The 27,399-nt window shown below is 46.6% G+C and overlaps 1 protein-coding gene across 2 annotated transcripts; it reads left to right on the top strand.

Moving 5' to 3' along the window:
• On the top strand, positions 1-27,213 carry OSCP1 (organic solute carrier partner 1; the record flags this gene model as incomplete). 2 transcript variants are annotated; one of them, XM_082675867.1, is made up of 11 exons in its annotated part: positions 11-122; positions 5,373-5,402; positions 9,183-9,337; positions 13,600-13,767; positions 14,279-14,359; positions 21,379-21,482; positions 21,939-22,067; positions 22,607-22,676; positions 24,522-24,661; positions 25,579-25,642; positions 25,883-27,213. In XM_082675867.1, the coding sequence occupies 11 exons, from the start codon at positions 11-13 to the stop codon at positions 25,997-25,999; spliced, it is 1,170 nt and encodes a 389-aa protein (XP_082531993.1). In that variant the 3' UTR covers positions 26,000-27,213. The 2 variants fall into 2 exon arrangements, with proteins under 2 accessions (XP_082531992.1, XP_082531993.1); XM_082675866.1 differs by lacking the exon at positions 5,373-5,402 and having other exon boundaries at positions 1-122.
• Positions 27,214-27,399: the final 186 nt, after the last annotated feature.

Raw genomic sequence — 27,399 nt, forward strand, 5'->3', positions numbered from 1 at the left:
TTCCGACACCATGTCGGTGCGGACGCTACCGCTGCTCTTCTTGAACCTGGGTGGGGAGATGCTTTACATCCTGGATCAGCGGCTGCGAGCCCAGAACATCCCGGGAGACAAGGCCCGAAAAGGTGAGAGGGACCAGGCCCGCACAGCCAGCCCCCGCCCCCGCTCTCGCAGCTAGAGCTCCCCAGCCAGGCCCCTTTACAGACTGACCAACACCCCTGCACCCTGCTCTCTCGTAGCCATGGACCTCTTTCACAACCCACAGCTCCATCCAGGCAGAGCTCTCATGAGCAAAGTCCCCAAAAGATAGTTTCACCGCGGAGGGATTTAATACCCCCGTTGGATATTATTAGGGAACCTGACCCCCCCCCCCCGCCATTTACTCATCCCCTTAAATTGGAGATGATTTCCCAATCTCTCTTGACAACCGGTCCCTCCCAAATGTGGGAGTCCCAGTGGCCCACCACCTGGCGACACACTCTGCTAGTCCGAGCATCTTCTTTCCCCCCAGGGAAGCTTCTGAGCCTCCATTCCTCTGTGTGGTATCCTCCTTCATAAACTGGAGGCCAGTCTTGCTAAGTTCAGAAGCTATTTCTCGAAAGGTGAGGTTCTGAAGTAACATAGATAAATAAGAAAATAGAAGACAAGTTGTAAATCTTTTCCCTTCACAATTGTTTGGAGAGAATGCAATTGTGGAAGTAATGATATGAGAGCTTCTAAAGTGCAAAATGTGCCTCCCGTGCACAGCACATCTAACCCCAGAGGAATGTCCACCCAGAACTCTCTGCCACCCCTTTTCTCTCCCTTTTTCCCCCTCTTCCCAACCAACAACTGTTTTCACCAAGTTTCCTGGATTAACTATGAAGGAGATATTATATTTCAAGGTAGAGGAAGAAAAGTTGGTACAAAGGTAACTGACATAGCCGCTGGTTAAAACATTTATTCTATCCAACAGTTTCTGTATGCTCTATTGATGTTAAACATACAAATTCAGATGTTAAGCATATATATTCAGATATTCACTACTGTATCTGTGCAACTGAGTCCAAGTCCATGCATAAAGAGATAAAAGAACTCCCTATAGCATACCTCCTCCATTCATTCTGTACGCTGCTGCCAGTGAGCTTTCTAAACTGCAAATCCTTCCACACTTCCTGCTACTTGAAACCCTTTGTCAGCTTTCCACTGCTCTCTGGATGGAAGCCAAGTCCTTGGCAGGACATTTCAGGGCCCTTCCTGATCTGACCTCTGTCCACCTCTGCAGTCCCACCTTTCACCACTGCCTGCCTCCTACTGTGTATCTTAATACCAAACTGCTTGTAGGTCTCCATTTAAAGCGTGTTCATTCGTGTTTGCATGCTAGTAATTCCCATTCTACCCCACACCTCCCATTTCCATGCTAGTTATCCCCTTGCATCCTGCATTATTCAGCTTAAGAACCATCTCCCTCTCATCTCCGCATGGGAAAGGGCCTGTGCATACTCCCATAGCACCCCAGTGTGTCCCTCTCTACCTTATCGCTGGCCACATTATACTGAAATGGTCTGTATATGCGTCTGTCTCCCCCATGTGATTGTCTTATTCATCTTTGTATTCCAGCACCTAGCATAATGCCTGCAACAGAATAAATCAGTGCTTGGTAAATGTTTGTTGAACTGCTGTTTTGTATGACATTGCCATTTCTTCCTCAAAAGGGTTCTGTTTTCCTTGGCGCTATGTTATGTGATTTCATCTGGGCTATTGGCACTAGTGAGCTGACAGGTAGTTCTTGGACTGGTAGTCTACATCTTGGAAGGCAGTGTAAATTAGCAATTAAGAGCATGCTCTCTGGAGTCATACAGATATGGGTCCCAATTCCAATTTTGCCATTTAACTAGTTGTGCGACCTTGGAGTGTAACCTCTATAAGCCTGTTTCTTTCTCCATAAAAGGGGAATAATAATATGCACTTTACAATGAATTTGTAACGATCGAATGAGGTCATGTATTTAACACGTTTAACCCAATGAGTAGCAGGTGCAGTCTTTCAGGAGGCAGTCTGGGCAAGACCCTGTGAATACTAGGGGACTGGCTTCCTTTGTGTTCAGGAGCTGCAGTCCTTCTGGGTTTGCTAGATACAGCTTCAGGGAGTTTCAGCCACCTTTCATAATTCACCTTCACTCATTCCTTCCACAGTTGGGTTGAGTGTCAGATGCCATGTGAGATGCTGGGTGGAGCCTGATGCAGCCCTTCTGCACATTCACTGGAGGTAGGGCTTTTGATCAGTCTGTCCAGTAACTGATTCTAAACCTGGGGGATATGTCTTCCTAATACAACAACAACAAACATTTTTTTTAATTTATTTATTTTATTTTTTTGACTGCATTGGGGCTTCGTTGCTGCACGCGGGCTTTCTCTAGTTGCGGCGAGCGGGGGCTACTCTTCATTGCAGTGCGCGGGCTTCTAATTGCGGTGGCTTCTCGTTGCAGAGCACGGGCTCTAGGTGCATGGGCTCAGTAGTTGTGGCACACGGGCTCTAGAGCGCAGGCTCAGTAGTTGTGGCACACAGGCTTAGTTGCTCCACGGCATGTGGGATCTACCCGGACCAGGGCTCGAACCGGTGTCCCCTGCATTGGCAGGCGGATTCTTAACCACTGCGCCACGAGGGAAGCCCCAAAAAACATTTATTAAGCACTTACCATGTACCATAGACGTCTCTGAACACCTTAATCCCCACAACTATCTTATCATATAGGTAATAGTCCTGTCCCCATTTTACAGATGGAGAAAGTAGGCTAATTTGCCCAAGGTTACATAGCTGGTAAGAGGAAGAGTAAAGGATTTAAACCCAGGTCATCGGACTCCAGAGCTCATACTCTTCACCCGTATCCTTAACTGCTGCCCTGTACTTCCATACCCGAGGGGACTGTGTCAGAATCTTTGAGGGGGGAGTGGGGTAGGGAGGGGACTGGAAGATTGGGAGGAGACAGAGAGGTTTGAAAAAAAAATACAGTATAACCACTGATTTTGTAAAAGAAATGACAGAAAGTAGTTAGTTGATGAGGACCTGCAGAAGACAGAGCGAGAAAGCAGGGCAGAGAGTGCGGGATTCAAAACATCGAGAAACACTCATCTCTTCCACCACTTAGAGTTGGCGTAGCTGCAGGAGCAGGGGCCTCTGTGACAAATGCCCCTGCACAGAGGCCTATAAAACACCAGACACGGTAAACTAGTCCTCATTGAAGCTTTGAATGGAAATCGTATTTCTTCTAGATGTTTTCACTGCCTTATACAACTAATTGGTCTCCTGGAGGCCATCCTGCTCCCACAAGGCCAGTGCAGATCTTGCAGTTCTTCCCCACAGTGCAGCCTCTAGTTTAGAATTCAACAGAAAGGAAGTGCTCTCTCTGTGGGGCAACTTTTGAGTGTTGCATATTGAATGCGGTCCCATGTTTAAGCAATCGCGAGAATAATAAAAGCTGCCTTCGCCTCACTCCCACCCTCTTAAAGATACTCATCAGTAAGACCCTCTTACGTTTTGTCTACGTTCCTCAGCTGACAAGGGGAAACTGAGGCATGGGGCCATGAAGTGATTTTCCCAAGATGCGCAGATCACAGCGTAGTACTGAGCAACCGAATGCCGTGAGGTTCTGTTTTTATTTTTCTAGTTCCAGTTTAACAGGCAGCTCTGGATATCCTTGGGCCTACCTCCCACTCCAAATATAAGTAAAGTGGAATTGTCACAAACAAGTCGTCTGGAGAAATAATAGAAAAACAGGGCATCCTTTACCTTCCCCGATCCTCAGGAGGAAGTGGGCCAGGAGCACACAGCACGACAGAGACCTCTGCTGGAGCTGATTGTCACTGCCTGCGGGAGTGCCTGGTAGCCCTGGGCATGTGTTAGCCAGTTCTGTTTTGTCAGCAGCAGGTAATCACTGTCCCTTAGGGTAGGTGAGCCCCTGGCAGCCCCTCTGTTCCCAAACACACCTTCAGGAGGGTTGCAGCTCTATCTCTCTGAATTCCCACGAGCCTATCAGGCAAGACCGCCTGTAAAATAAATGCCACGAAATGATAGAAGATGCGGACATTGTGCCAAAGAAGCCAGCATCTGCTTTAAGAAGGCCAGACTCTTGGTGCTGCTTCCCCAGTGTTTTCTCTCCTAAACCCTGTGACTCTTGTGGGAGAAAGATGATGAATTTTCCCAGCGGAGTCTGACATTGCAATGGGAACCCTTTGCAGTTAGTTAGGACATGGCACTGGCTGTGCTTTCAGGCCAATCTCTTCGAAGCTGTTAGTATTGTGTACTGAAGGCACATATATGCTTTGCTTATAACCTCAGAAATCACCTCTCAAACAATCTAGTGCAAATGTTTCCAAACTACACCAAAATACAAAATGTTTTTGAAATGTGGATGTGTGTGGAGCTCTGTTTATCTGTGGGTGGTTTCTCTAGATTGTAATCTCTCCCAAAAAATTAAGGAAAAAAAAATCACCATCCTTTATGGGTGGTGTCCAAAGTTCTGCAGTAGAGAAAGCAGAATTAGGAGAGAAGCCAGCTAAGTGCCTGATGTGTCTGTTTCATCCCCACAACAACCCTACAAGGTAGGTGCAGTTATCATCCCCCTTTCACAGATGAAGAAACTGAGGTTAAACAAGCTGTTTGAAGTTATCTAGCTAGTAAGTGGTAGAGCCAGGTCTCAACCCATAAAGGGTCTTGATTCTCACAGGTTTCTCTAGCCAAGTACATTTTTCCTTATTTGGTCTCTTCTTGGCATCTCCCTGACTCCCTTTGTCCTCAGGAGCTTTCTGTACATCGTTATTTCCCTCTTTTCACATGGAAGTCACGCCTCTCTCTATAAAAAGTAAATCAGAAACAAATAGACTTTTTTCCCTATTAATTCACATCTCAAGTTTTTTTAATTTGAGCAGTTCTGTCTGTACTCTAGAAAGCAAAATCTTACAGTAATAAGAAAATCTGGTTGTGAAGAAAGAAGATCCTTTCTCTCCCTGTTCTTGGGGTTATTCGTCCTTGTGGAAGTTAGTGTTTTTAAAAGCCTTGTATTGAATGATGTGTATTTTCAGAGTGTTAGAGGGGATGACTTCTTGAGCCTTTCAAGATAAACCCCAGGGTAGCTAGTCCTCCTGAGCTTCCTCTCCTCCTAAGCCACCCTCTGTAAGATAACAGCCCCCCTAGGGCTTTTTTGGAACTTGTTGTTTAACCATCATCCTTTTTAAGAGTTTCAAATGGAAGGCAGAGCATTTGCATTAAACGTTAATGCAAACATGAAAACTAAAGTTTCATAAGCCAGGTAACTGGAATTGGTATTTTTAAAGCCTCATTGAAAGTAACGTTCTTGCTTCATGAACTGGCGTTTTCTTTTTATATGCTTCATGTAGATGAATGGACAGAGGTGGACAGAAAACGAGGTATGCTATTTCGGGGCTGCATGTATCAGTCTGCATCCACAGGTTCACCCAGTCCTTCATCAGCGGGGCTTAAAGTGGGACCACTCTAAATATTTCCAAATAAAAGAATAGGTGTGAGTTTCTCTTTAGCTGAGACATCGGTTATACATTTGAATCTTTTACTTAACTAAATACAGAGTGGAAGATGAAAACCAAGGAAACATTGGCCAAAGGACCGTATTGCACCTGAGGTATTTGTCCCTTTTCATCAGTTCCAAGCTTTGCAAGGATAGCTGGAGCAGTAGCTATATTTCTGGATAGACCGTCCTATTTAGTCATCCTTAAAACAATTCTGTGATAGCATCGTGTAGCCTAAGAGCTGTTCTGCTTAGCACACGGAGATATCTGTTGAACAACCGAGAAAAATGGAAGCCTATTGCTGCATGGCCGCCGGGATTGCGTGCAGAAGGCATGACACGCACGCACTATGGCCTTATCATGCCAAATCTTCAGTTTCCTCTTCACCTACAACTAGCAGCAAACCTGAAAAAGCTGTCTATTCCTCAGAATAAAACCTTAGCCTTTCTCACCTTTAACTGTCACAAATATCTTCCATCATTTGACATTTGGGTATAGTTTATGCACGTCATAGCCAACGTCCTCGATATTTTAAGTGCTCTCCCCGCACCAAGTATGCTGAGGAGATAATGTATATAATATTTAAGAGCACAAGCATTAAAATCAAACAACCCCATTCTAATTTCAAGTCCACCGTCTGCTGTGTCATCTTGGACTTTAATCTTTCTAAAACTCAGTTTTCCCCCTTGACAGAATTGGATAATAATTCAGAGCTGTCCTGGGGTTTAAATGAGATAATGCATGGAAAGTTCTAAGCCCAGTACTTGGAACATAATAAGGCTTCAAAACATGGTAATCATCCAGAAGTAGTAGCTTCTCTGTTTTATCCTTGGTTCCAAGTTGTATGTTCCCATAAACAATAAAATTTACAGCAGAGGTAGCTGATAAAAACTCAGTTGCTTTCATCAAGAGAATTATTTCATCAGGCCAGGCTCGAAGAAAAGCCCAATCGAAGTGGTTGATACTCTTTTATGATATTTCACAACCATCTTTCACCACTTCTCTTGAGCAATTTTTGGCCCACCTCTTGATGCACGGCAGAAGCATGGATTTTGAAGACTCTTCATGTAAGTAATTGAATCACTGGAATTTATCTTAACTTAAGCGTCCAAAAATAATAAGCAGAACCTGACTTCATAATCTGACCCCGGTATTAGAAGCCTGTTATGTGAAGAACTCAGTTGTTGACCCTTCCAGTGCACCTGTGAAAAACCACCCCACTCCCTGGCTTTAGTCTCCTGATGAAATCTGGCTGCTAGCACATTCCTGCCTCATGAAAGTATGCAGAGCTCGTGAGAGTGCCAGAAACCAACACCGGCACCAACTGACAGATCGGGTTAAAACTATTTCTCAGGTTTAACTTGAATACGGTGCGGGCTGCTACTCTTGGGCAAGGACAAAGTTTACTTCCTCTTTGTGCCCTGCTGTTCATCTCAGTGTCTGGTACTCAGCAGGCCCACGTCAACCAAGTGCCAGGTGAAGCACACTGTGAGATATAAGCATGTTAATTTGTGCCCCCAAAGAATTAAGTGAAAGGTGGGCACTCTGGGTGCCCGGACCCAACAGTAAAACTGCCATTTCCTCTTGGGGACATTTGTGTTCAGTGCTCTGCCCACAGGGGCAGGGCCTGTTGTGCTCTCTTTCCAGCAGGAGAACTTTCTGGAAGTTCTCTTGCAAGGAGCCATGGTGATACATAGCTTGTTCACTTCCCCCCGGGGGAAAGGCTTCATTTTGCTTTTTACTTTGCCAGAGTGGCTAACAATCACCTTGGGATTGTCTTTCCTTTAGAGCTGATTTATTTGAGTCTAAGCTAATTTCCTAGGTTCTGCTAAAGGCTCAAAGACCCTAGGGACATATTTCAGCCCCTAGGGGAATGGGAGCTCTTTGTAAGCGTGAACATAATCAGAGCTGGTGTGATTCTTTAACTTGAATTCTTCCTCTTTGGCACTCCTCCCTGGCCTACATACACCTATGGAAAATTCTTCAGATTCTCTCCTCTGAGGCTTTATACGTGTCTTTCCATTTGTAGCTATTTCCTTGCAAATTCTACATGTTATATAGGCTGTGGTAAGAAAAATGTCAGAAAGCCCAATTTATTGCAGGTCCTTGCTTGGTTAGGTCAAAGGCAAAAGGCTGTGCTTGAGGCAAACCCAGAAGAGTTCATCTGTCTCTAGGGAGACAATGGGGAAATGTTAGTGCACACCGAGGGTAAGCTGCCCCGGGTTGGAACTGTCCAGTGTGAGGGATGCCCTGTGTTGGTAATGGATGTGATTCTTCCTCACTAATGGGATGGAGTATAGAGTAAAATCCAAAGGTCAAGTGTGAGTTCAACACTTCCGGATGGAGTCAGAGTCAGTTCGTTCTTTTGTGTCTTGTGGGGGGAGTGGGGAGGGAGGTGTTTCCCTTCTCCCTCTCCCCTCTCTCTGTAGCCCTTCCATTTAAGATTTAAGTACGACTAGCCCTCAGCTCCCCGCTTCTCCCCAAAACTGCCCTTTGAGATACTTTAAAATGCTGGCCTGAGCCCTCAGTGTACGTCTATCAGTTACTTACAGGTTGAGAGGGTGCCCGAAATCATGACCTTGCCTTCACTCTCTAAGATACAAGGCCACAGCCAGTCACCTGGTGTGTCCTCTGTGTGGCAAGAGAAAGAGGCGTCTGTATCTTTCAGCAATAATCACCCATGTTTGATAATTGATTTTGTATAATTATGTTAAGTAACAAGTTTTCTTTCAAATTTTAATTACTATGAATGTATAGTCTCAGCATCCATGTACCCTCACCTTTAGGCAGGAATATATCTGGCTTAATTAAGAATAATCTGTGTTCAACCATACCCATTCTTATTTCTTGCACCAAAGGGTTTTCCTAGCCCTCAACTAATGTTATTTGAGTAGCACAAAATATCTAAATGAATGAGTGAATGAAAAACTAGAATTGTAGAAACTTTGGTGTGCACATGCCTTAGGACCTTTTATTCTCACCGTATGGACATTTTCCATCTGAACAACAGTATGAGACATATCACTACAGTATAATATCAATATTATAAATCATATATAGAAATTAAGGCATCCTAAAATGTTTATCTGAAGTACACATCTTATAGAAACATTAGAAAAGTTTTAATCTCTAACCAGTGGGTAGACTTGTCTATTTTTGTAAACTGTTTTGCAAAACAAAAAAGAGTCAATTACCATTAGAGGTCCCATTTTTATAAAATTTAATTTTAAGTAAAAATGTTATAAACTTGCTAAACAAACAAAACAGCATGATGCTGTTTATCATTTTAAGGTAGAGCTCTCATCTAAAAGAATCTTTTTTAAAGATTCTAATAGGAATCTATTTTAAAGAAAGAAGAAACTTATCCCCTATCACCAAGTGAGATAATGTATGTAAAAGTGGTTTGTGACCGTTGAAGCACAGCGTATTTGTACATTGTCACATGTATGTTTGCCCTGAGATGGTCTCATAAAGCACTCCTGACCCTGCTTTCTACTGGGACACCTGTGTGGTTTCTCCCCAGGGAGCAGATCTCACCAAACACATCCACATCCCCACCCTACATAGGCCCGGCTCCTCCATTCCATTCATACACAGGGAGCATTTCCTGAATAAAGCTTCCGCCAGTACCTTGTTCAGCTGCATCTTCTCTTGTCTCTACAGTTCTGAATGACATCATCTCAACCATGTTCAATCGAAAGTTTATGGAGGAATTGTTCAAACCCCAAGAGCTCTACTCCAAAAAGGCCCTGAGGACAGTCTACGACCGCCTGGCTCACGCCTCCATCATGAGACTAAACCAGGCCAGCATGGATAAGGTGAGCAGACAGCTGCCTCTGTCCCCTGGGCTGCATTTCTTGTGGACGATCACAGACTGGAATCAAATGAGATGACGTATGCAGTGGTGCCCGGCAAAAGACAGGCACATGTAAACATGGGTTGTTCTTGAGTTTCAAGTGGGGAAGGACCTCAGAAGTCATCTGCACCAACCCCTGTGTTGTTTATTCCATTGTGTCACCCAAAGAGTGTGCTGATTTGCATGTCCATGTTTAGGAACACCTTAACCCAATACAAGCACCCAACCCTAAAAGCTTTAATTCTGCTTCTTCCTTAACAAAGCTCAGCTCTGCAAACCAGGCATTTTTTTTTAAAGCAAATTCAAAACTGCTCAGTCTTTATGGGGTTGGTCAGAAAGTTCGTTGGGGTTTTTCCCAAAGATGTTACGGAAGATGTAAAGATGTAAGATGTTACGGAAAAACCCAAACGAACTTTTTGGCCAACCCAATATTTATAATATATACATATCTGTTTCTTTGCGAAACCAATTTTTGGGTACTCTGATTTTAAAAGGAATAGTTCCAAATAAATAATGGCAGAGAATAGATAAATCTCCTGTTCATAAGAATTCCAAACACTTATATAGATACTCTGCCCTCAGGAATAGAGAGCATAACTCCCCACTGCTTGAATGTGGCTGCACTTGGTGACTTCCTTCCAAAGAAGACAGTATGGAAAGGAGGGGGAAAACAGCTAACTTCTCAGTGGAAAAACATGGCAAATATTACCTCAACCAGGTGATAACATCAACAGTGATAAGCCATGTGGTGGTACCCTGATATGATGTGATGAGGATAACACTTTGACTCTGTGATCTTCCTCCCAAAAACCCACAACCCCAGGCTGATCAAGAAAAAAACATCAGACAAATACCATTCGGGGGTCATGTTACAAAATACCTGACCAGTCGTCAAAGCTGTCAAGGCCACCAAAAACAAGGAAAGCCAGAGAAACTGTCACAGCCAAAAGGAGCCTAAGGAGACATGATGACTAAATATAATGTGTGATCCTGGAACAGAAATAAGACACTAGGGTAAACTAATAAAATCTGAATAATACATGGACTTCAGTTAGTTTTTAAAATAATGATAATAGTAATTCCTTTTCAAGTCCCTTCATTATGTGAATTTTTATAAATCATGAGGACTGACAGTGGGTGCTAGGTGTGCAAAAATCAGCACTGTCTCATTGCTGGTACCTGGAAACCTCAGAGAGACAGACTGCCTTTAACTATGCCCTCTTACCTTCTGCCACTTACCTTTAGAAAGTTACTTGCTTTCCCTGAGCCTCCGTTTTCTCATCTATAAAATGGGGATAATAATAGCTACTTCATCAGTTAGTGGGAAGATTAAGTGAGAAACGTAGATAATAATGACACAAGAAGGCCTGGCACATAGATGTTCGATAAATGTTCGGTATCTTCTCTTCTCTGCTTGTTCCTCTCCCTCTGCCTTTAAGAAAGTTTAGGTTTCCACTGAGAAAGGACACAGAACTTGGAATAAAAAACCCTGGGGTCAAGTCTTCTTTCTACCAATAGCTTTGAGACGCAATTGACTGAATAACTCATCTGAACTTTCACTTCTTCATCCTATACCTGTTTTTATCCTTTATTCCTAGCACAGTGCCCTGTACACAACAGGTATTTAATGTTTTTTGGTTTTTATAAATTTATTTATTTGTTTATTTATGGGTGCGCTGGGTCTTCGTTGCTGTGTGCGGGCTTTCTCTAGATGCTGCGTGTGGCCTTTCTCTAGATGCGGCGAGCAGGGGCTCCTCTTCGTTGCGGTGTGCAGGCTTCTCACTGCGGTGGCTTCTCTTGTTGCAGAGCACAGGCTCTAGGCGCACAGGCTTCAGTAGTTGTGGCTCACGGGCTTAGTTGGTCCGCGGCATGTGGGATCTTCCTGGACCAGGGATCGAACCCATGTCCCCTGCATTGGCAGGTGGATTCTTAACCAGTGCACCACCAGGGACGTCCCAGGTACTTAATGTTTGATGATGATGATGGAGAGTCTTAAATCTACATCTCCAGTATCAGACACACCTGCGTGTGTGCGCACGTGCGCGCGCACACACACACACACACACGCACGCACACACACACACGCACACGCACACTCACACACGCACGCACTCACGCACACACACACACAAACGCACACACCAGGCTGCTCCTGCCGTATGCCACCTTCTGAGCGAGATGTTCATCTGCATGTTGGAGAAAGGGGATCGTGTAGAGGGTTCTAGCACGTGCTTCAGGATCTGACCGTCTTTAGTTTCAAATCTCACCCTACTACTAAGTACCAGCTATGTGAAATTAGCAAGCTTCTTCATTTTTAAACTTGGGATAATACGTACCTCATAGAGTTCTTGTGAAATTAAAGGGGATCAGTTGAGGCCATGCATATCCACGTGCTCGCACAGCACCCAGGTGGCTGTAGTTTAATTCCCAAGCCCACCTCAGATGTGTCCATACCTTCTCTCCCAAACTCCCTGCCTCCATCGTAGCATCATGTATCTCCCAGGCACTAAGTTGGAAATGCTGTGGTCCTTTTGGACAGCGCTCAGATCGTCTCCTGAATCCAGTCAGGCGAGCACCATGTACTGACAGCTTTCCTCCTGAGGGTCACATGCTCTTCTTTTCCCTTCCTTATCCATCCCCACCATCTTTATTCCAGGCCTTCCATCTGGGTCACTCCAACAAAATTTTTTTCATTCATACAATCAGTAGATGTTATTGCCACCCTCTTAGGAGCCAGGCACCAGCTAATCCTCCCCACTCCAGTCTCTCCCTTCTCTCGCATCTCATCATGGCCAGAGTCACCAATCTCACTTAATTACTACTTTTATCACATCAGCACAGAGCATTTCAGTAGCCCCCTAATTCCTACCACATCTAGTCTAAATTATCTTGTCCATCTTTCTAAAACCTCTAATACTCCAACCTTGCCGTACCCACCTTTATTTCCCACCACCCCGAACACAAACCATCCCCTCCAGTCAGGCTGCTCTACTCTTTCTCCCAGGAAAATAGCATGGCTATGGCTGCCTCCAGACCCTCACGCATGCTGTTCCCCTCCACTAGAGTGCCTTTCCCCTCCCTCAGCCAGCTGGAACCTTGCCTTGAGTCTGTAGCAGGCCCAGTTCTTCCACAAAGCCTATCGTGACCACTTTGGTCCTCACCAGTGTCTCACCTCTGATCTTCACGGGTGGTCATACCATACTTGGGGCTTGTTGATCTCTTACTAAGTTTCATTTTTCATCTCATACAGTCGTGGAACTTCATTCTTGCCACTTTCACATGTGTTTTCTCATTTACTCCTCTCAGCTGTTCTGTTGGGAAATTAGGGAGTATTTTTTTTAATATTTATTTATTTATTTGGCTGTATTGGGTCTTAGTTGCGGCATGTAGGATCTTCGTTGCAGCACGCGGGCTTCTCTCTAGTTGTGGCTCTAGAGCGCACGAGCTCAGCAGTTGCGGTGCACGGGCTCCAGAGCGTGCGGGCTCAGTAGTTGCAGTGTCTGGGCTCTCTGGTTGTGGCGTGCAGGCTCCAGAGCACACGGGCTCGGTAGTTGCAGCACATGGGCTCTCTAGTTGTGACGCACAGGCTCCAGAGCGCACGGGCTCAGTAGTTGTGGCGCACGGGCTCAGTAGTTGTGGCGCACGGGCTCTCTAGTTGTGGCACATGGGCTCTAGAGTGCACGGACTCAGTAGATCTGGCGTGCAGGCTTAGTTGCCCCGTGGCATGTGGGATCTTAGTTCCCCAACCAGGGATCAAACCCGTGTCCCCTGCATTGGACTCCAGGGGAGTCCCAGGAATATTTTTTACGCATGAGAAAACTCAGGCTTAGAGAGGCGAAGAGACTTGGCCAGGGCCATCCAACAAGTCAGCAGCAAGGAGGGCTTGAATTTGGGTTTTCATTCTCCACGTCCAGCACCTTGTCCAGGGCCCCCCAGCTGCCCGTACTGTTTCACGTGTGGTCCATCAACAATACATGTAAGCTGGCCAGAAATCCTGGTTTGCCCAGGAATATCCTGGTTTACTCCTGTTGTCCCAGCTTAATTATTACTATCACCCCTTTTTACTCTCAACAGTGTCTTGGTTTGAGTGATGACTAGATATGGTCACTGAGCTGCATGATAAGCCCAGAATTGGTTTCCGGTAAGTGCCGCCTGAATCATCGTTTGAGGTTCTGATGTCTGCCTTTATGGTCCTATTTCTTTTATTCATGTATGGGTTGGCAGCTCTATGACCTGATGACAATGGCTTTCAAATATCAAGTATTGCTGTGTCCTCGTCCCAAGGATGTGTTGCTGGTCACTTTCAATCATTTAGATGCCATCAAGGGATTCATCCGAGACTCCCCAACCATCCTGCATCAAGTGGATGAGACTTTCCAGCAGCTGACTGAAGTAAGCGTATCGTCAGTTTATCACCTCTCAGCCCCAATACTCGTTCTCATTCCTCTGTTAAGGACAGGCAGATTCTATGACAAAGAGAACAGGGTGAGGAATGACAAAACCTGCCTCTCCCAGAAAACTCTCAAAATCTACAGGTATCCGTTTTGGAAACACAAGAGACATTATCATCTTATACCCTCTCACTGTTGCCTTCATAATTGGGGAAGCAATGATACAGAGCATAGCTGTTCTCCCCTAACTTTTCTGAAGGGGAGTTGGTGGTGGATGTTCTATAGAATCTTGGGGAACGGGGGAGGTAAAGTGCACGCTGCTCGGTGTGCCACCGTGGGGCTTGTCCCTCAGGCGAGGGTGCAGTGCTGGCCCTCCTGCCCCGCCTGCCCAGCAGCTGAGTCCTCTCCTTGCTCTCTGGCTCCCATCCCTGGGCACCCACCCACCCCCGCCTGTCCGCACTTTCCATCTCACTTCTGAAAGTGGAATGCCTCTATCTGCTTTGCCTCCGCAGATATACGGGAGTCTCTCTGCGGGGGAGTTCCAGCTGATCCGGCAGACGCTCCTTATCTTCTTCCAGGACCTGCACATCAGGGTGAGTGAGTCGGCGGCCTGGGAGCACCCTGCCGCTGCTGTCCTGGGGAGACAGGGTGCAAGTCTTCAGGGCAGATAAGGCTGGGATTCTGCCCAGTTAGCAACATCCTCGGTGTTTGGCTCCATGCTCATAGCAAATCTCAGCAGTTTTTCAATGGACCAAGGAAGACAGTGATGCCACCATTCCCTCCCAGTTACCTTATGTGTTTCTTTAAAATGTGGCTTCTTCCCTTGCTTTCCCAGGCCACCAGCCTGATCTCAATTCCAAAACCTTTTCTCAAGTCTTTATCATCTTGACTTCTCCAGTGTCTGAGCTGTCAGGAGGCTGCCCTCCTGCTGCATGAAACTGTCGCCTTTCATGGAGTTTCCTGGCACCATACCGTCCTGGCCTTCCCTTACCTCTCCCATCTCTCTGTCTTTCACTCTTTCCTCCCCCTCCTGCTGTCTCCAAACCTTCCCCCTTCTGCCTCTACCCACCCCCTGCTCGTGAGGAATCGCTTTCCTCCCCACTTTGGCTGCCGACTGACCCTTCCACCTATGACTCCTACATCTAACCTCTACCCAACCCTTGCCCCAGCCCTGCCGTCCAGACCCACATCTCCACCCGCTTGGGGAGACACTCCCCCATGCCCACAACCTAATGTCTGTAGCTAAACTAGTCTCCACAATTCAAGTCCTGCCCAACTTCCGGTTTCTTTTCAGGGCGCCACCATTCCCTCACTCGCTCCCTCAGAATCAGAGCATCACACCTTTGATTTCCCTTCTCTGATCTTCTAATTGCTTCTATGGCCCATCGAGTCTGCCTTTTCACTCTCCACGCCCTCCTTTCCATTCCTGTCGCCACCAGCCCAGCTCAGGCCTTCATACTTCTTGTTGGCTCTCGCCTCCCAGTTGACCCTGCCTCCTCCAGACAGTTCCACACCCTAACTTTGAAAAACACATTTCTGAGCTTCTGAATTTGGGGCCTGTCTCTCTGGCACAGGACTTTGTTCCTTCCCAGAATTTAACACGCTGGTATGGGAGGGTGGGTGATACAGCAAAATGAGCCCAGGCTCGGGAGTCAGGCACTCCTGTGCTTGAGTCCCACCTACAGCGCAGCTCCATGACCTTGGGCAAGTTACTTCCCTGGCGCCTTAGTTTCGTCATCTGAAAAGTGGAAATGATAGTACCTAATTTAGGGTTTTTCAGGAGGATTAAGTGAACCATCACATGTAATATATATGTATTTGCTTGTATATATATGTATACACTATAGAATGCTTCTGGAAGGATGTACAGGAAACTGGTCACAGTGGTTGGCTCCTGGGAGTGGGGAACTGCATGGAGAACAGGGATACAAGAGAGACTGACTTTCCCTCGTGTACCCTTTGAACCTTTTTTCTTTTTTTTTTTTTCGGCCGTGCCACACGGCTTGTGGGATCTTAGTTCCCCGGCCAGGGATCGAACCTGTGCCCCCTGCATTGGAAGCACAGAGTTCTAACCACTGGACCGCCAGGGAATTCCCACCCTTTGAACCTGTTAAATTTTGTATATGTGCATGTGTAACATATTCACAAAATAAAATTCAAAAAAAGAAGAAATAGAATATGCTTAGAACCTGATTGTTATTTCCCTCCTGTGGACAGGGAAAGACAAATAGATTTCAACGCTGAGGCCAATTTTATTTTTAACCCCCATGAATAATTTCATTTGCTATGGATGGAGCAATAATAACATCAATATAAATTAAGATCTGTAATAGTCACCAATTAAAATTAAAAATATGAAAGTACAAATAAGATTAAGTTTCGCATTGCTTTAAAGATTAAAAACTCTGCATCATATGGTTGTCAAGACTGCATATTTGGACATTAGTTTATGGACTGTAGTAATATAAGCAGCCTATTGATTTCTCGGTTCTGGCAAGATAAAATTCGTTATGATAAAAAGACTTTCCTAATAATAAGCCTATAACAAAATCATTAAAATATATTAAACCACAAAATACATTAAGCTTTAATTGCTAAATGGGCAGGCAATGAAACATCAGAATGTTCATCAAGAGAAATCGGAATCACATATCCTGACGTTACTCAGCCACTGGTCTGTAACATCCGGCTGCTTTTCCAAATCTGGTCTTTAATGGTATTTCTGCTCAGCTGCAAGTTATGATTGCCTATACAGATTCTCTCTGTGCTCAAAACAACCTTCATAGCTTTTAGATTTTGTTAGCAAAACTAATTAAATCAAGAAAACACAGCTCCGAAAACTCCCTTGCTCATTGTTTAACCAAAGCAAATGCAAGACTCCTCACCCTCATGTCCAAAGCTTTCTGTGATATCACAAAACAACGTGAAGTGGGCTGACCTGTGCCCCAGGCCCCAGAGGCTGCACGAAGACCGATTCCATTTGGAGTCGTGAGCAGTTATGTACAACCATCTCCAGTCCCAACCCCCTTCAGCTCTCCAGAGCCCCTCCAGAGTTGCCTCCTAAAAGGTGGGCCCTCAGGTCACCCACCCCGTTCCGAATGCTCCTTCCCACACGTGCGTCTTCTATCATGGACTTTCTTCCTGCACTCCCCCTCTTCCAGTTGTTGGAAAACAACTCCATCTTCGCCTCTTCATAGCATGGTCCTTACACCTCCACTCCATTATCCACTCCACTTGGAAACAGTTCATCCCTGGAAAACTAGGCCGTCTAACAAATACACCAGGCAGTTTTCAGTCCTGAGATACAGAAGTGAACGAGGCAGAGGCCCTGCCCTGAGGAGGTTCCGTGCTAGTAGGTAGAGACAAGGGGGACACGTAAATCGTGTTATGGCTCTGATAACTCTTAGGAAGGTGGCCATATACAGTAAAGTTATAGAAGGCAACTGGGACAGGATGTTGCCTTAGACCAGCACTGTCCAACAGAGCTTCCTGTCGGTGATGGAAATGTTCTGTATCTGTGCTATCCAATATGAGAGCCACTAGCCACATGTGGTTGTTGAGTACTTGAAATATAGCTAGTTCAACAGAGAAACTGAATTACTGATTTAATTTAAATTTAAATAGTCATGCTTAACTGGTAGCTACCATTACTGGACGGTACATCCGTAGACGATAGAGGCAAGGACAGCCTTTCTGAGGACAGATATTTCAGTTGAGAGTGTAATAACAAAGATCTCAGGGGAGAGCATCTAACCTGAAGGGACAGCTGGTTCAAACGCCATTAGGTAGGAAAAAGCATGATATGCTCCTTGGACAGAGCGAAAGCCAATGAGGATGGAGCATATCTAGGCAGGGGTGATACTTAAAATAAAGTTAACCACCTGTGCAGCATGGGCACTAACTAATCAGAAGAGATGCCAGTCATGAATAAACTGGTACCTACCTACCAGTTGACTTAGCTTTAGACCCTAGTAAAGGAGTTTATTATAAGAGTAAAACAGAGGTCTGGAGCATCTTAAGGTGAGTGGTAACATGACTTGTGTCTGGAAGATGAATTAAATGGGACAAGGGTACAGGTAGGACAGCGGTTACAAAATCTAGGTAAAAATGAAAGCACTGGGATTAGGTGCCAGCAGTGGAGACACATATGGAATATACCTTCGGGGCAGGGCCAGTAAGATTTACTAAGAGATTAGATGTGGGGAATGAGGGGAAGAAGAAGAAAGAGAAACTCCTAAGTGGCTGGTGCCGTTTTCTGAGTGGGGGAAGGGCTGAAGGGAAGTGTATTTGAGTAGAAAAAATAATCAATTCTATTTAAATTGGATTTGCTCTCCCAGTAGCAGAGTCAAGTAGGTAGTTGAATACCTAATCCTGGAGCTCAGAGGAGAGCGCCAAGCTGGAGACATAAATGTGGGAATCCTCAGCGTACAGCAGAGAGACGGTGTGCGAAGTCTTCTGGCCACCTGAAGGAGGCCGGTCATTCTCCCTCATCCACAGGCAGGATGTGAGAAGCAGAGTCAGTCATTCTGCCAGCTTCTCCCCCTCACCTTCCGATCATTATTTTCCTGCCCTCACAAAGTTAGCCCTCCTCTTGTAAGGCCAGTCCAGCAACCATTACACCATCCAAAGCCCTGCACTCATCCCTCACTGCTGAAACCGACTGCCAAGCCACTCACCCACATTCACCAAGCATTTACATCCCTGGCTCACTTCCTCTTGGCCACCTGACTCCTACCATCGTCCTGTGGAATGTGGGTGCTCATGGAGATGTCTCATCCAGCACTCCAGCCCCACAGCTCCGTGACCTTCATTCCCTCTTTCCATAGGAAACGTGGGTCCTGGCTTCAGGACCTCATCAGAGAAGGGCAAGTGCACTAAGTACCTTGGGTATGTTTGGTTCTGACCCAGAAGAGTGTGAAGAGAGAGGACACAACGTGGGCCATGGCCACCTCTACCCAAGAGCATCAGGGAGTCTTCATAGAGGATCCAATAGCTTTTAAAAGAAATAGGTTTGGGGGCCCTGGCAGTCCAATGGTTAGGACTCCATGCTTCCACTGCAGTGGGCTCGGATTTGATCCCTGGTCGGGGAACTAAGATCCCACAAGCCATGTGGTGTGGCCACAAAAAGAAAGAACAAAAGAAAAGAAATAGGTTTTCACCAGGACCATGGGAAAACAGGAGGAGGGGTTAAGAGGACACCATCTCAGTAAAGGCACAGGCATGTAACCACCTGGTGTAATTGGCGCGGGGGGCCGGCTGCAAGCAATCGAGTATGGCGAGAACACAGGGTTCAGGGAGGAGCGTGGCTGCGGAGAGGAGCAAGGGTCAACTGGACATTATCTGCCAGGCAGCAGAGAGCCAGCGAAGCAGGAGAGGGACACGGTCAGATAGGAGTTTAGAAGAGTCTCTCTAACAGCAAAGTGGAGGATGGATGAAACACAGAGGAGAGCGCAGGCAGGGAGACCAGTGTGGAGGCCAGGCTGGAGGTGATGAAGGTCTGCACTAGGGAGCAGGGTAGAGAGGAGGGGCCAGACACAGAAGTGATCACCAGGTGGGCAGGGCTTGGCGACTGAAGGGCCATGGGAAGGTGGTGGGCAGGGAACTCAGACTGCTGACTTGGTGACCTGATGGTGTCATTCACTGGGATCAGGTTAGGGAAGACAGCTTGAGCCCTGTTCTGAGCAGGGTGAATTGGAGGTGCATCCCATGGAACCCACAGGTGGACACGTTTAATAGGCAATGGGGTAGATGGGTCAGATGCCCGGGGGGGAAGACGGAGTGGAAGCTCCAGATCTGGGAGCCATCAGCGCAGAGGTGAATACTGGCACGTGGGTGTAGATGAGATCACCTCGGAATAAAAAGGGTGGAGTGAGAGGAACAGGGCACGGGAGAGTCACCCCTACAGCTGAGGGCCAGCAGAGGGGCTGGGCAAGCAGGCAGACCCCAAAGTCCCATCCAGCCAAGGACAGATTCTCAGGTCAACACACTTAAATTTGTACATTTCAGATCTATGATATAGTCAACCCTGTTAGAATTAGCTAACAGAGAGTCCAGTACCTACATATGGTCTCACTTCTCTCTCAAAATTTTCCTTCTCCATGCTTATATTCATATCCCTTGGTCACAGAATCTCAAGGTTAAGAATTCCTTAAAGCCAAACCTTCCAACCAACCCAGTGTACACATTTTCCCCAAAACATGCCTTGTGCCTGCCCATCTCTGCTTCTGAAGTGTCTTCACACCCACCTTCCTCCTCCAGGCCCAGCTCCAAACCCGCAGTTGCACCTACCCACCCCCTCTGCCTGTGGTCATTCTCCTCAGTGGGCTCATCTGCATATTCCATTCAGCATATCGTGTTTTATAGTGTCGTCGTTTTTCCATTCTATGCTGTGCCCTGTGCCCAATTAGACTGTGATACTGAGAATATTAGTTAGCTCTTATTGAGCACTTACTATGTGTCAGGCTCTGTGATGAGTGCTTTTTGTTCATCATCTGACATAGTGGTCAACTAACCCATTGAATAGGTTCTGTTATTATCCCCAGTTTACCAAAGAGAAAGGTGGTGTAACTTACCAAAAAACCCCGAGCCAAGGAGAGACCCAGCTGAGCTGTGAGCCTGGGCAGTCTAACGTTGGCAGGCCCGACCGCCAGCATACAAATCCTTACCACTTGGCGCTTTCACTGCCTTGCATGCAACAGATGTTTATTCTTGATGATATTACTAATGTAATCTTGTAGAATTTTAGAGTTTCAAGGGACCTTCAAATGTATCTCACTTTACAGATGAGGAAGCTAAGCTCCAATAAAACTGATTTATTTATTTATTCATTTATTTTTTGGCGGTGCTGCACAGCTTGCGGGATCTTAGTTCCCCGACCAGGGATTGAACCCAGGCCACAGCAGTGAAAGCACCGAGTCCTAACCACTGGACAGCCAGGGAAGTCCCCAATAAAATTGATTAACTGCTACAATCTTGATGGGATTTAACCTGCCCAAGACCTGAATACAGAGCGCACAAAGCAAGGGGTAGAAGTAAGCATCACGTGGGGTTTTCAGGCACAGAGGAGACCTTCAGACTCTAATGCCAGCTGGATCCACCGGTCCAGCACATAGCTGAGAGCTTGGCGTCAGAAACACCAGGGCTTGAATCCTCAGCCCTGCCCCTTATGAGCTGGCTGGCCTAGAGGAAGTGTCTTAACCTCTGAGCCACCAATTCCTCATCTGTAAAACGGAGATAATGAGGTTCTTATAGCTCAAGCCTCACAGCTGTATGGAAAGTTTGCAAGGAACCAAGGAATGGGTGTGGAATTTGGAGTCAACCTTGGTTTTGAATCCTGGTCCTGTCTCTTTTTGTTCTCTTTGGGCGAGTCATTTCACTCTGTGAACCTCAGCCTCCTCATTAAGGCAGGGGGGTAGCACTACTCACCTGGAAGATTTGATGTGTGGCGCCAAAGAAGTTCTGTGTAAAAACACTACACCTCTGCAGGTGTTAGTTACGGTGAGTTTTTCTCTCTCAGGTAGCATTCTTAAGCCATTACACACTTTCCATCCTCAGAATGCATATGTCTATGGAAATATACCAAGAAAAATGACAATAAGTATTTTTTTTCCAGGTGTCCATATTTCTAAAGGACAAAGTTCAGAATTCCAACGGTCGCTTTGTGTTGCCAGTGTCTGGGCCTCTTCCCTGGGGAACCAAAGTTCCCGGACTCATCAGGTAAATTCTCAACAGTAATTGTCAGACCAATGTTTGGGGTGCTGGGAAACCAGTATGTGGGCCACCACGTAGAATGTAGCCCTGCTGGGGCCCCTCCTTTTCTTCAGTTGAGCACAGCAGTGAGGAGGTGAGGTTTAATCCCAGCTTGTCACCTCGCAGACACTTGAAACAAACCACCCAGTTCTCCAGGATTTATTTCTTCATCTATTGAACGTTTACTGTGAGGATGAATAAGATAATACTGTAATGCTCCAAAGTGCTACACAGCACCCGGCACATAACATGTACTCAATAAATATTATTATTATTAGTATATTACTATCATTATATCAACCAGCATCTTTTTCTTGAAGCAGTGCGTGAATTCCCTTTGGTCCCATAGTACCAAGATTAAAGAAGCCTCCGGGACTCTCCAAGCTTGGAGAACACGTCATCACGTCCTATTTTGTATTGTAGGACGTTCAACAACAAAGGCGAAGAAGTGAGGAAGGTAGAATTCAAGCACGGCGGGAGCTATGTCGCTGCCCCCAAAGAAGGGTCTTTTGAACTCTATGGAGACCGAGTCCTGAAACTGGGAACTAATATGTAAGCAAATTCCTCCTTCCCCAAATGAATTCAAGTCCAACGGAGGTCCCTTCACTTAAAAAACCAGCTTGACTTCTGCTGTGAAAAATCCCTGCTGACAATTGGAGGAATTTCCCCTTAGATATACAGCATGCAGAGCCCCGATGTTTCCAAAGGGCACCTCAGATTTCCCAACATAAGGTAACTTAACAAGTTGAAAAGATAAATAATGTTAAATAGCCATGCAAGAGAGCTAGCCAAAACCTTTGTTGCAGTGGCGATCCAAAAGGGCCTGGCCTTCACGTACCGATCATGTTTTTTCAGTGATACACATTATTTTGCCAGAGAAAAAATTTCCACACAGCTTCCCAGATATTTTGTTTGGGGAAGAAGCAAAATTTGAGTGGTTGACACCCACTTAGTTGTATTCTGTATTCCCAGCACCTTTCTGGACACTTTTTAATGCCTCAAAATAAAAACTATGCACTATATTTACGAGTTAGAAGGAAGTCAGGGTAAAAGGGCTGGACAATGTTTTTGTGGTTTTCTGTTGCCACCAGGTACAGTGTGAACCGGCCCGTGGAAACCCATATGTCTGGAGCATCAGAGAACTTAGCTGCACAGACACAGGTAAGCTTCTGCCTCCCTTGTTTACCTTCATAGCTTATTTCTAGATACAAGGGTCTGGACGGGGAGAGAGAGGGATCTCTAGATTTCAGAGCTGGCCAACATTTCCCTCATTGTTTGCAATCTTCTCCATTCCGCCTTACCAGTACACAGGTTTTTTGTTTTTAAATTGTATTTGTTTATTTATTTATTTATGGCTGCGTTGGGTCTTCATTGCTGTGCACAGGCTTTCTCTAGTTGCAGCGAGCGGGGGCTACTCTTCATTGAGGCGCATGGGCTTCTCATTGCGGTGGCTTCTCTTGTTGTGGAGCACGGGCTCTAGGCACATGGACTTCAGTAGCTGCGGCACGTGGGCTCAGTAGTTGTGGCTCACGGGCTCTAGAGCGCAGGCTCAGTAGTTGTGGCGCACGGGCTTAGTTGCTCCGCAGCATGTGGGATCTTCCTGGACCAGGGCTCAAACCCGTGTCCCCTGCATTGGCAGGCGGATTCTTAACCACTGTACCACCAGGGAAGTCCCCATCACACAGGTTTTTAATTACAGTTTCTCATGGAGACTTCCAGTGATCTGACTAATTAGGTAATTTTAAACTTGGCTCCCACCATAATTAAGCAGGAACCACACACCAGGACATGTGAAATAGCATTGTACCGGTGTCACGAGGTCTGTGGTTGCTGAGTTTAGCACTTGTGTGTATTCTGATCCTTAAAACATCCCTTTTAAATGCTTTCCTGTGTAATGATGTGGAAGCTAAGTTGAAAATGGGGTTTTTGCTTCTCTGAATTCTGTTGTACAAATTTTCACTGAACTAGCTACCAGCTAGCTATAGGACAAATCATGGAATATTCAGTCATTCTGTAAACATTTACTGAACTACGTCTATGGGCTGGGTTCCCAGGACACAGAGCTGGCTTAGATGTGGTCCCATCCTGAAGGGGCTTATAAAGACGGTGATGGAACAAGTAACTACAACACGGCGGAAGACGAAAGACGCTCGCTGAGCATTCTGAGTAAAGAGCTGTGTCAGAACACATGTCCTGTGGAGGGGGGGCGGGGAGCGGGGGACAGGGAACAAGAAGGCTTTTCAGCGGAGGAGACATTCAAGCGAGGCTGTAGAGTGAAGAAGATACTAAATAGCCCAGAGGGAGAAACAGGCATACAAACCCAGGTGACAGCATGAGCAAAGGTACCCAGAGGCACAGTGCTGGGGGAAGCGGGGAGGCAGCGTCTCTCCCACATGGCTAGATCATAACGTGATAGCAGCAGTGGTCAGAGATTCGCCTGGGCAGGGACATGGGGCCTGATTCAAGAGGCAAAGCAGCGAAAGGCTGGGTTAGAGAGAGCCGGTTAGGAGGAGGGGGGAAGGCTGCAGTGGGACCAGGCAGTGTGAGTGGAAGCCACAGGACGGAAGGGATTCGGTGGGGGGACGGGGGGAGGGACTGTGCACGGGCACCACCTGAGCGCAGTGTGGTCACTCCCGTGGAATGAGTGCCCTTGGACCTGGAGCCTCCTACTTGTAAAGGCTGGGGGAACTAGATTGCCTGAAGGAGAAGCAACGTTCTCCTTCAAGGAGGAAGGTAATTTGAGGAGAATGGGGGTCCCTGGGGCCTTCCCCTCATCTTGAGAATCTCTGGTTTGTGCCTTGTTAGAGTGCCTCTGCCTCTGACAGAGGTTATTTCTCTCTTGGTTAAGCCTGTTTTCTATGTTTCATTTGGACCCAGTCCTTCCCAGAAGTAATTTAAACTGTTATCGTTTTGCCTTGTTATATAATACCACCCCAGGGCTCTGGGGTCTCAGCAGAAAATGTGATCTCCTTCATGTGGCTAAAAATCATGAAATTGTTCCTGCAGGAAAGCATTGCTCCAAACCCTCTTGCTAAAGAAGAGCTGAATCTCTTGGCCAGGCTGATAGGAGGCATGGAGATTAAGAAACCCAGTGGCCCTGAGCCAGGATTCCGGTTGAATCTCTTCACCACTGACGAAGAGGAAGAGTATGTTTTCAGCCTGTTTCTTTAAAGACCTATATAAAAATCCTAAGTGTGATAAGAACCGAAAAATGACTGTTATAAACCAATGACACTTATAAACACAGATGTAAAGACCACAAATGAAATCCCAGCAAACTCAATAACCTAGTTAAAGAAGAATCCACCAGTATTAAATAGCCTGAACTTTGTGGATTCATTCAAAAAACAGTTCTAATGTTTCATTTAGCAAAGTACAACTCCATGAGAGAATTGGAAGTCAAGATAATCACGTTAACAAAAGACTGGTAAACCGGAAGGAGGTCGGAGCATGATATCTTTGGGATCAGTCTCCCCCAGAACCAATAGTGGTGGCAATTCACTGAGACTGACACAGCGCTTTACAGTTTACAGAGCACCTCTGCCTTCGTGATCTCATGTGATGCTCCTCACAACCAAATATTTGGGATGGGGGTTGCCTTCTATTTCCCTCTCCCCTGAAGTGGCAGGTGCTGTGGTACGTGTGGGGACCCGCAGATGGAGCGAAAGACCTGGGACCTGTCCTCAGGCACCCCCAGTGTCGTAGGAGCACGAACACGTGCACAAGTCACTCGAGCGCCATGTCATAAACACTCCAGTGGGGGACACGGCGACTGACTTTGCGCCCGCGGATTGAAGGAGTTGGCAACCGAGCTGGGTCTTGGAGTTTGCCAAGCAGAGGAAGGGGAAAAACGTTCTTGGCAGTAGTACGTGCAAAGGCACAGAGACATAAAAGGACTTCTTGGAGTGTAGGGTGCACTGGTTGGGTACAGGGTAGAAAGTGGAATGGAAAGGGCAGAAGCTGAGGCAGAAAAAATAGGTTGCCAAATTATCAAGGGCCAGTTTGCCACACTAGCAGGGAGAAAACCCTAACCTTTGACCCATTTCTCTACCATCTTGTGCAGACAGGCAGCGCTAACCAGGCCAGAAGAGTTATTCTATGAAGTTATCAACATCCAAGCTACTCAGGTGTGTGCAGGAGATTACACAAGTCAAATCTTATTCCCCTCCTCATCTTATAATAACATTGAACTTCAAAGGCCCTCCCTTCTCCTCTCTAATCCGCACGTAATGTAGTCCCTATTCTGACAAACAGGTGAGGAACTGAAATGCGTCACAGTGGTGGGAAAATTAACTACCAACTGCACAAAGAGGCCATGGTGCCCACACATCCTCCTCATTCCCTTCCACCTCTCATTTCTCTCACAGGACCAGCAGACGAACGAAGAGCTGGCTCGGATCATGGGGGAGTTTGAGATCTTGGACCAGTCAAGGCGGAGCGCCAGCAAGGGCGATGACCTGCTTGCCATGATGGATGAGTTATAGCTGTGCTGACCAGGCACGACCCTCCCCCTGCGGAGAGGCTGCTTGATGAGGACCCTGGGGGATGTCCCCAGGGAGCCAAATGATGCTGCTAGTTTTCTACTAAGTGAAGCCCTTCCTTACCTCTTGTTCCTGTTTATGTCCTAATGAACTGTGCGGGTCTCCCTCAGGGAGCACAGTCTCTGGAAGGCACACACACATTCATATTTTCAGCAAAATATATTCTGGCTTTTAAACTGGACCTTTCCCATGTTCTTGCTAGTTTTATGGCAATCAAAGCATCCGGAGCCACAGGGTCACGCCTGAGAGTCAGGAAGAGGGCGCTCCTGTTGCCGTTTTCATTACAGCTTTGCCCGGGGGACCTACCGCTCACAGATGCCTGTGAATCATCACAAAACTTCGGAGCTTTCCCGGATGTATTCTGCCTTGTGAGTTTGACGTAAGTGGAAAAGGCAGTTGCCTCAAGCAGTCGGGGCCCAGTTTATACAGCCCTCCTCTCCCTGGCACACTGCGAACTGTCACCTCAGAGGCAGAGGAAGCAAGGCCGTGACGGGGAAGCCTCAGGCAGGCCCCGCGCAGAGCGTGTGGGTGTCTGTGGTTCTCCGCACGTCTCTCTATCCATATGTAGTGTGGACTTATCCCATATGGAAATGTGTACCAAGGAAACAGTTGGCTTTTTAAGAATGATACGTCCTCCTTACCCCCAGAGTCTTCCTCTGCCACTTAGTGTTCTTGCCTTCTAAAGACACCCAGCATGATGTGTCATGACATGTGTCTCCTCTGCTTCGCCATTAGCGGCCAAGCAGAGCCTTAAGTTTGATGTACGGGAGGTGCACACGGTGCACCACTTTCCCATCCGTGCACCAGATGAGTGACTTAATTGGGCTCCATGAGAACTGTCTCAGGCCAGGGCTGCCCCGATTGCTTCAGGAAGGAGGGTCAGCCCTCCACCTCGTATTCATCCTGAATTGAGTAACTAACTGGCGGGCTCGGGATCAGCCAATATCCAGAGGCCAAGGTACATTCAGTCCCGTGGAAGCAAATATCCAGGACGGCAGACGGTAGGAGAGAAACTGAGCTGAGCTGCTCATTGCCTGAGATTGAGCCACAGCCACCAGGACCACTCGGGACCCTGGCACCTCAGCAAGAGTTGAGGCGAACGTATTTCTGGAATGCAAGGGTGCCTGTGCTTTAGCTTACCCAAGGCATAGGGTTTGGATACAGAAGGGTAACTCGCCCAATAAAGTTGCTTCCTACCCATGAAAGTGACTCTTTCTTACCCACCAAAGCCCCCAAAAGGTCCGCTGAGGAGGAGAAGCACACCGTGCTGGGTAAGCTACTTCTTACAGGCTTACCAGGTGCCTTCAAACTGTTTTAGTCTCTTTTAAGCAATCTGGCCACCG

The sequence above is a fragment of the Grampus griseus genome (genome assembly GCF_964374135.1).
Source record: "Grampus griseus genome assembly, chromosome: 1".
Classification (NCBI taxonomy): domain Eukaryota; kingdom Metazoa; phylum Chordata; class Mammalia; order Artiodactyla; family Delphinidae; genus Grampus; species Grampus griseus.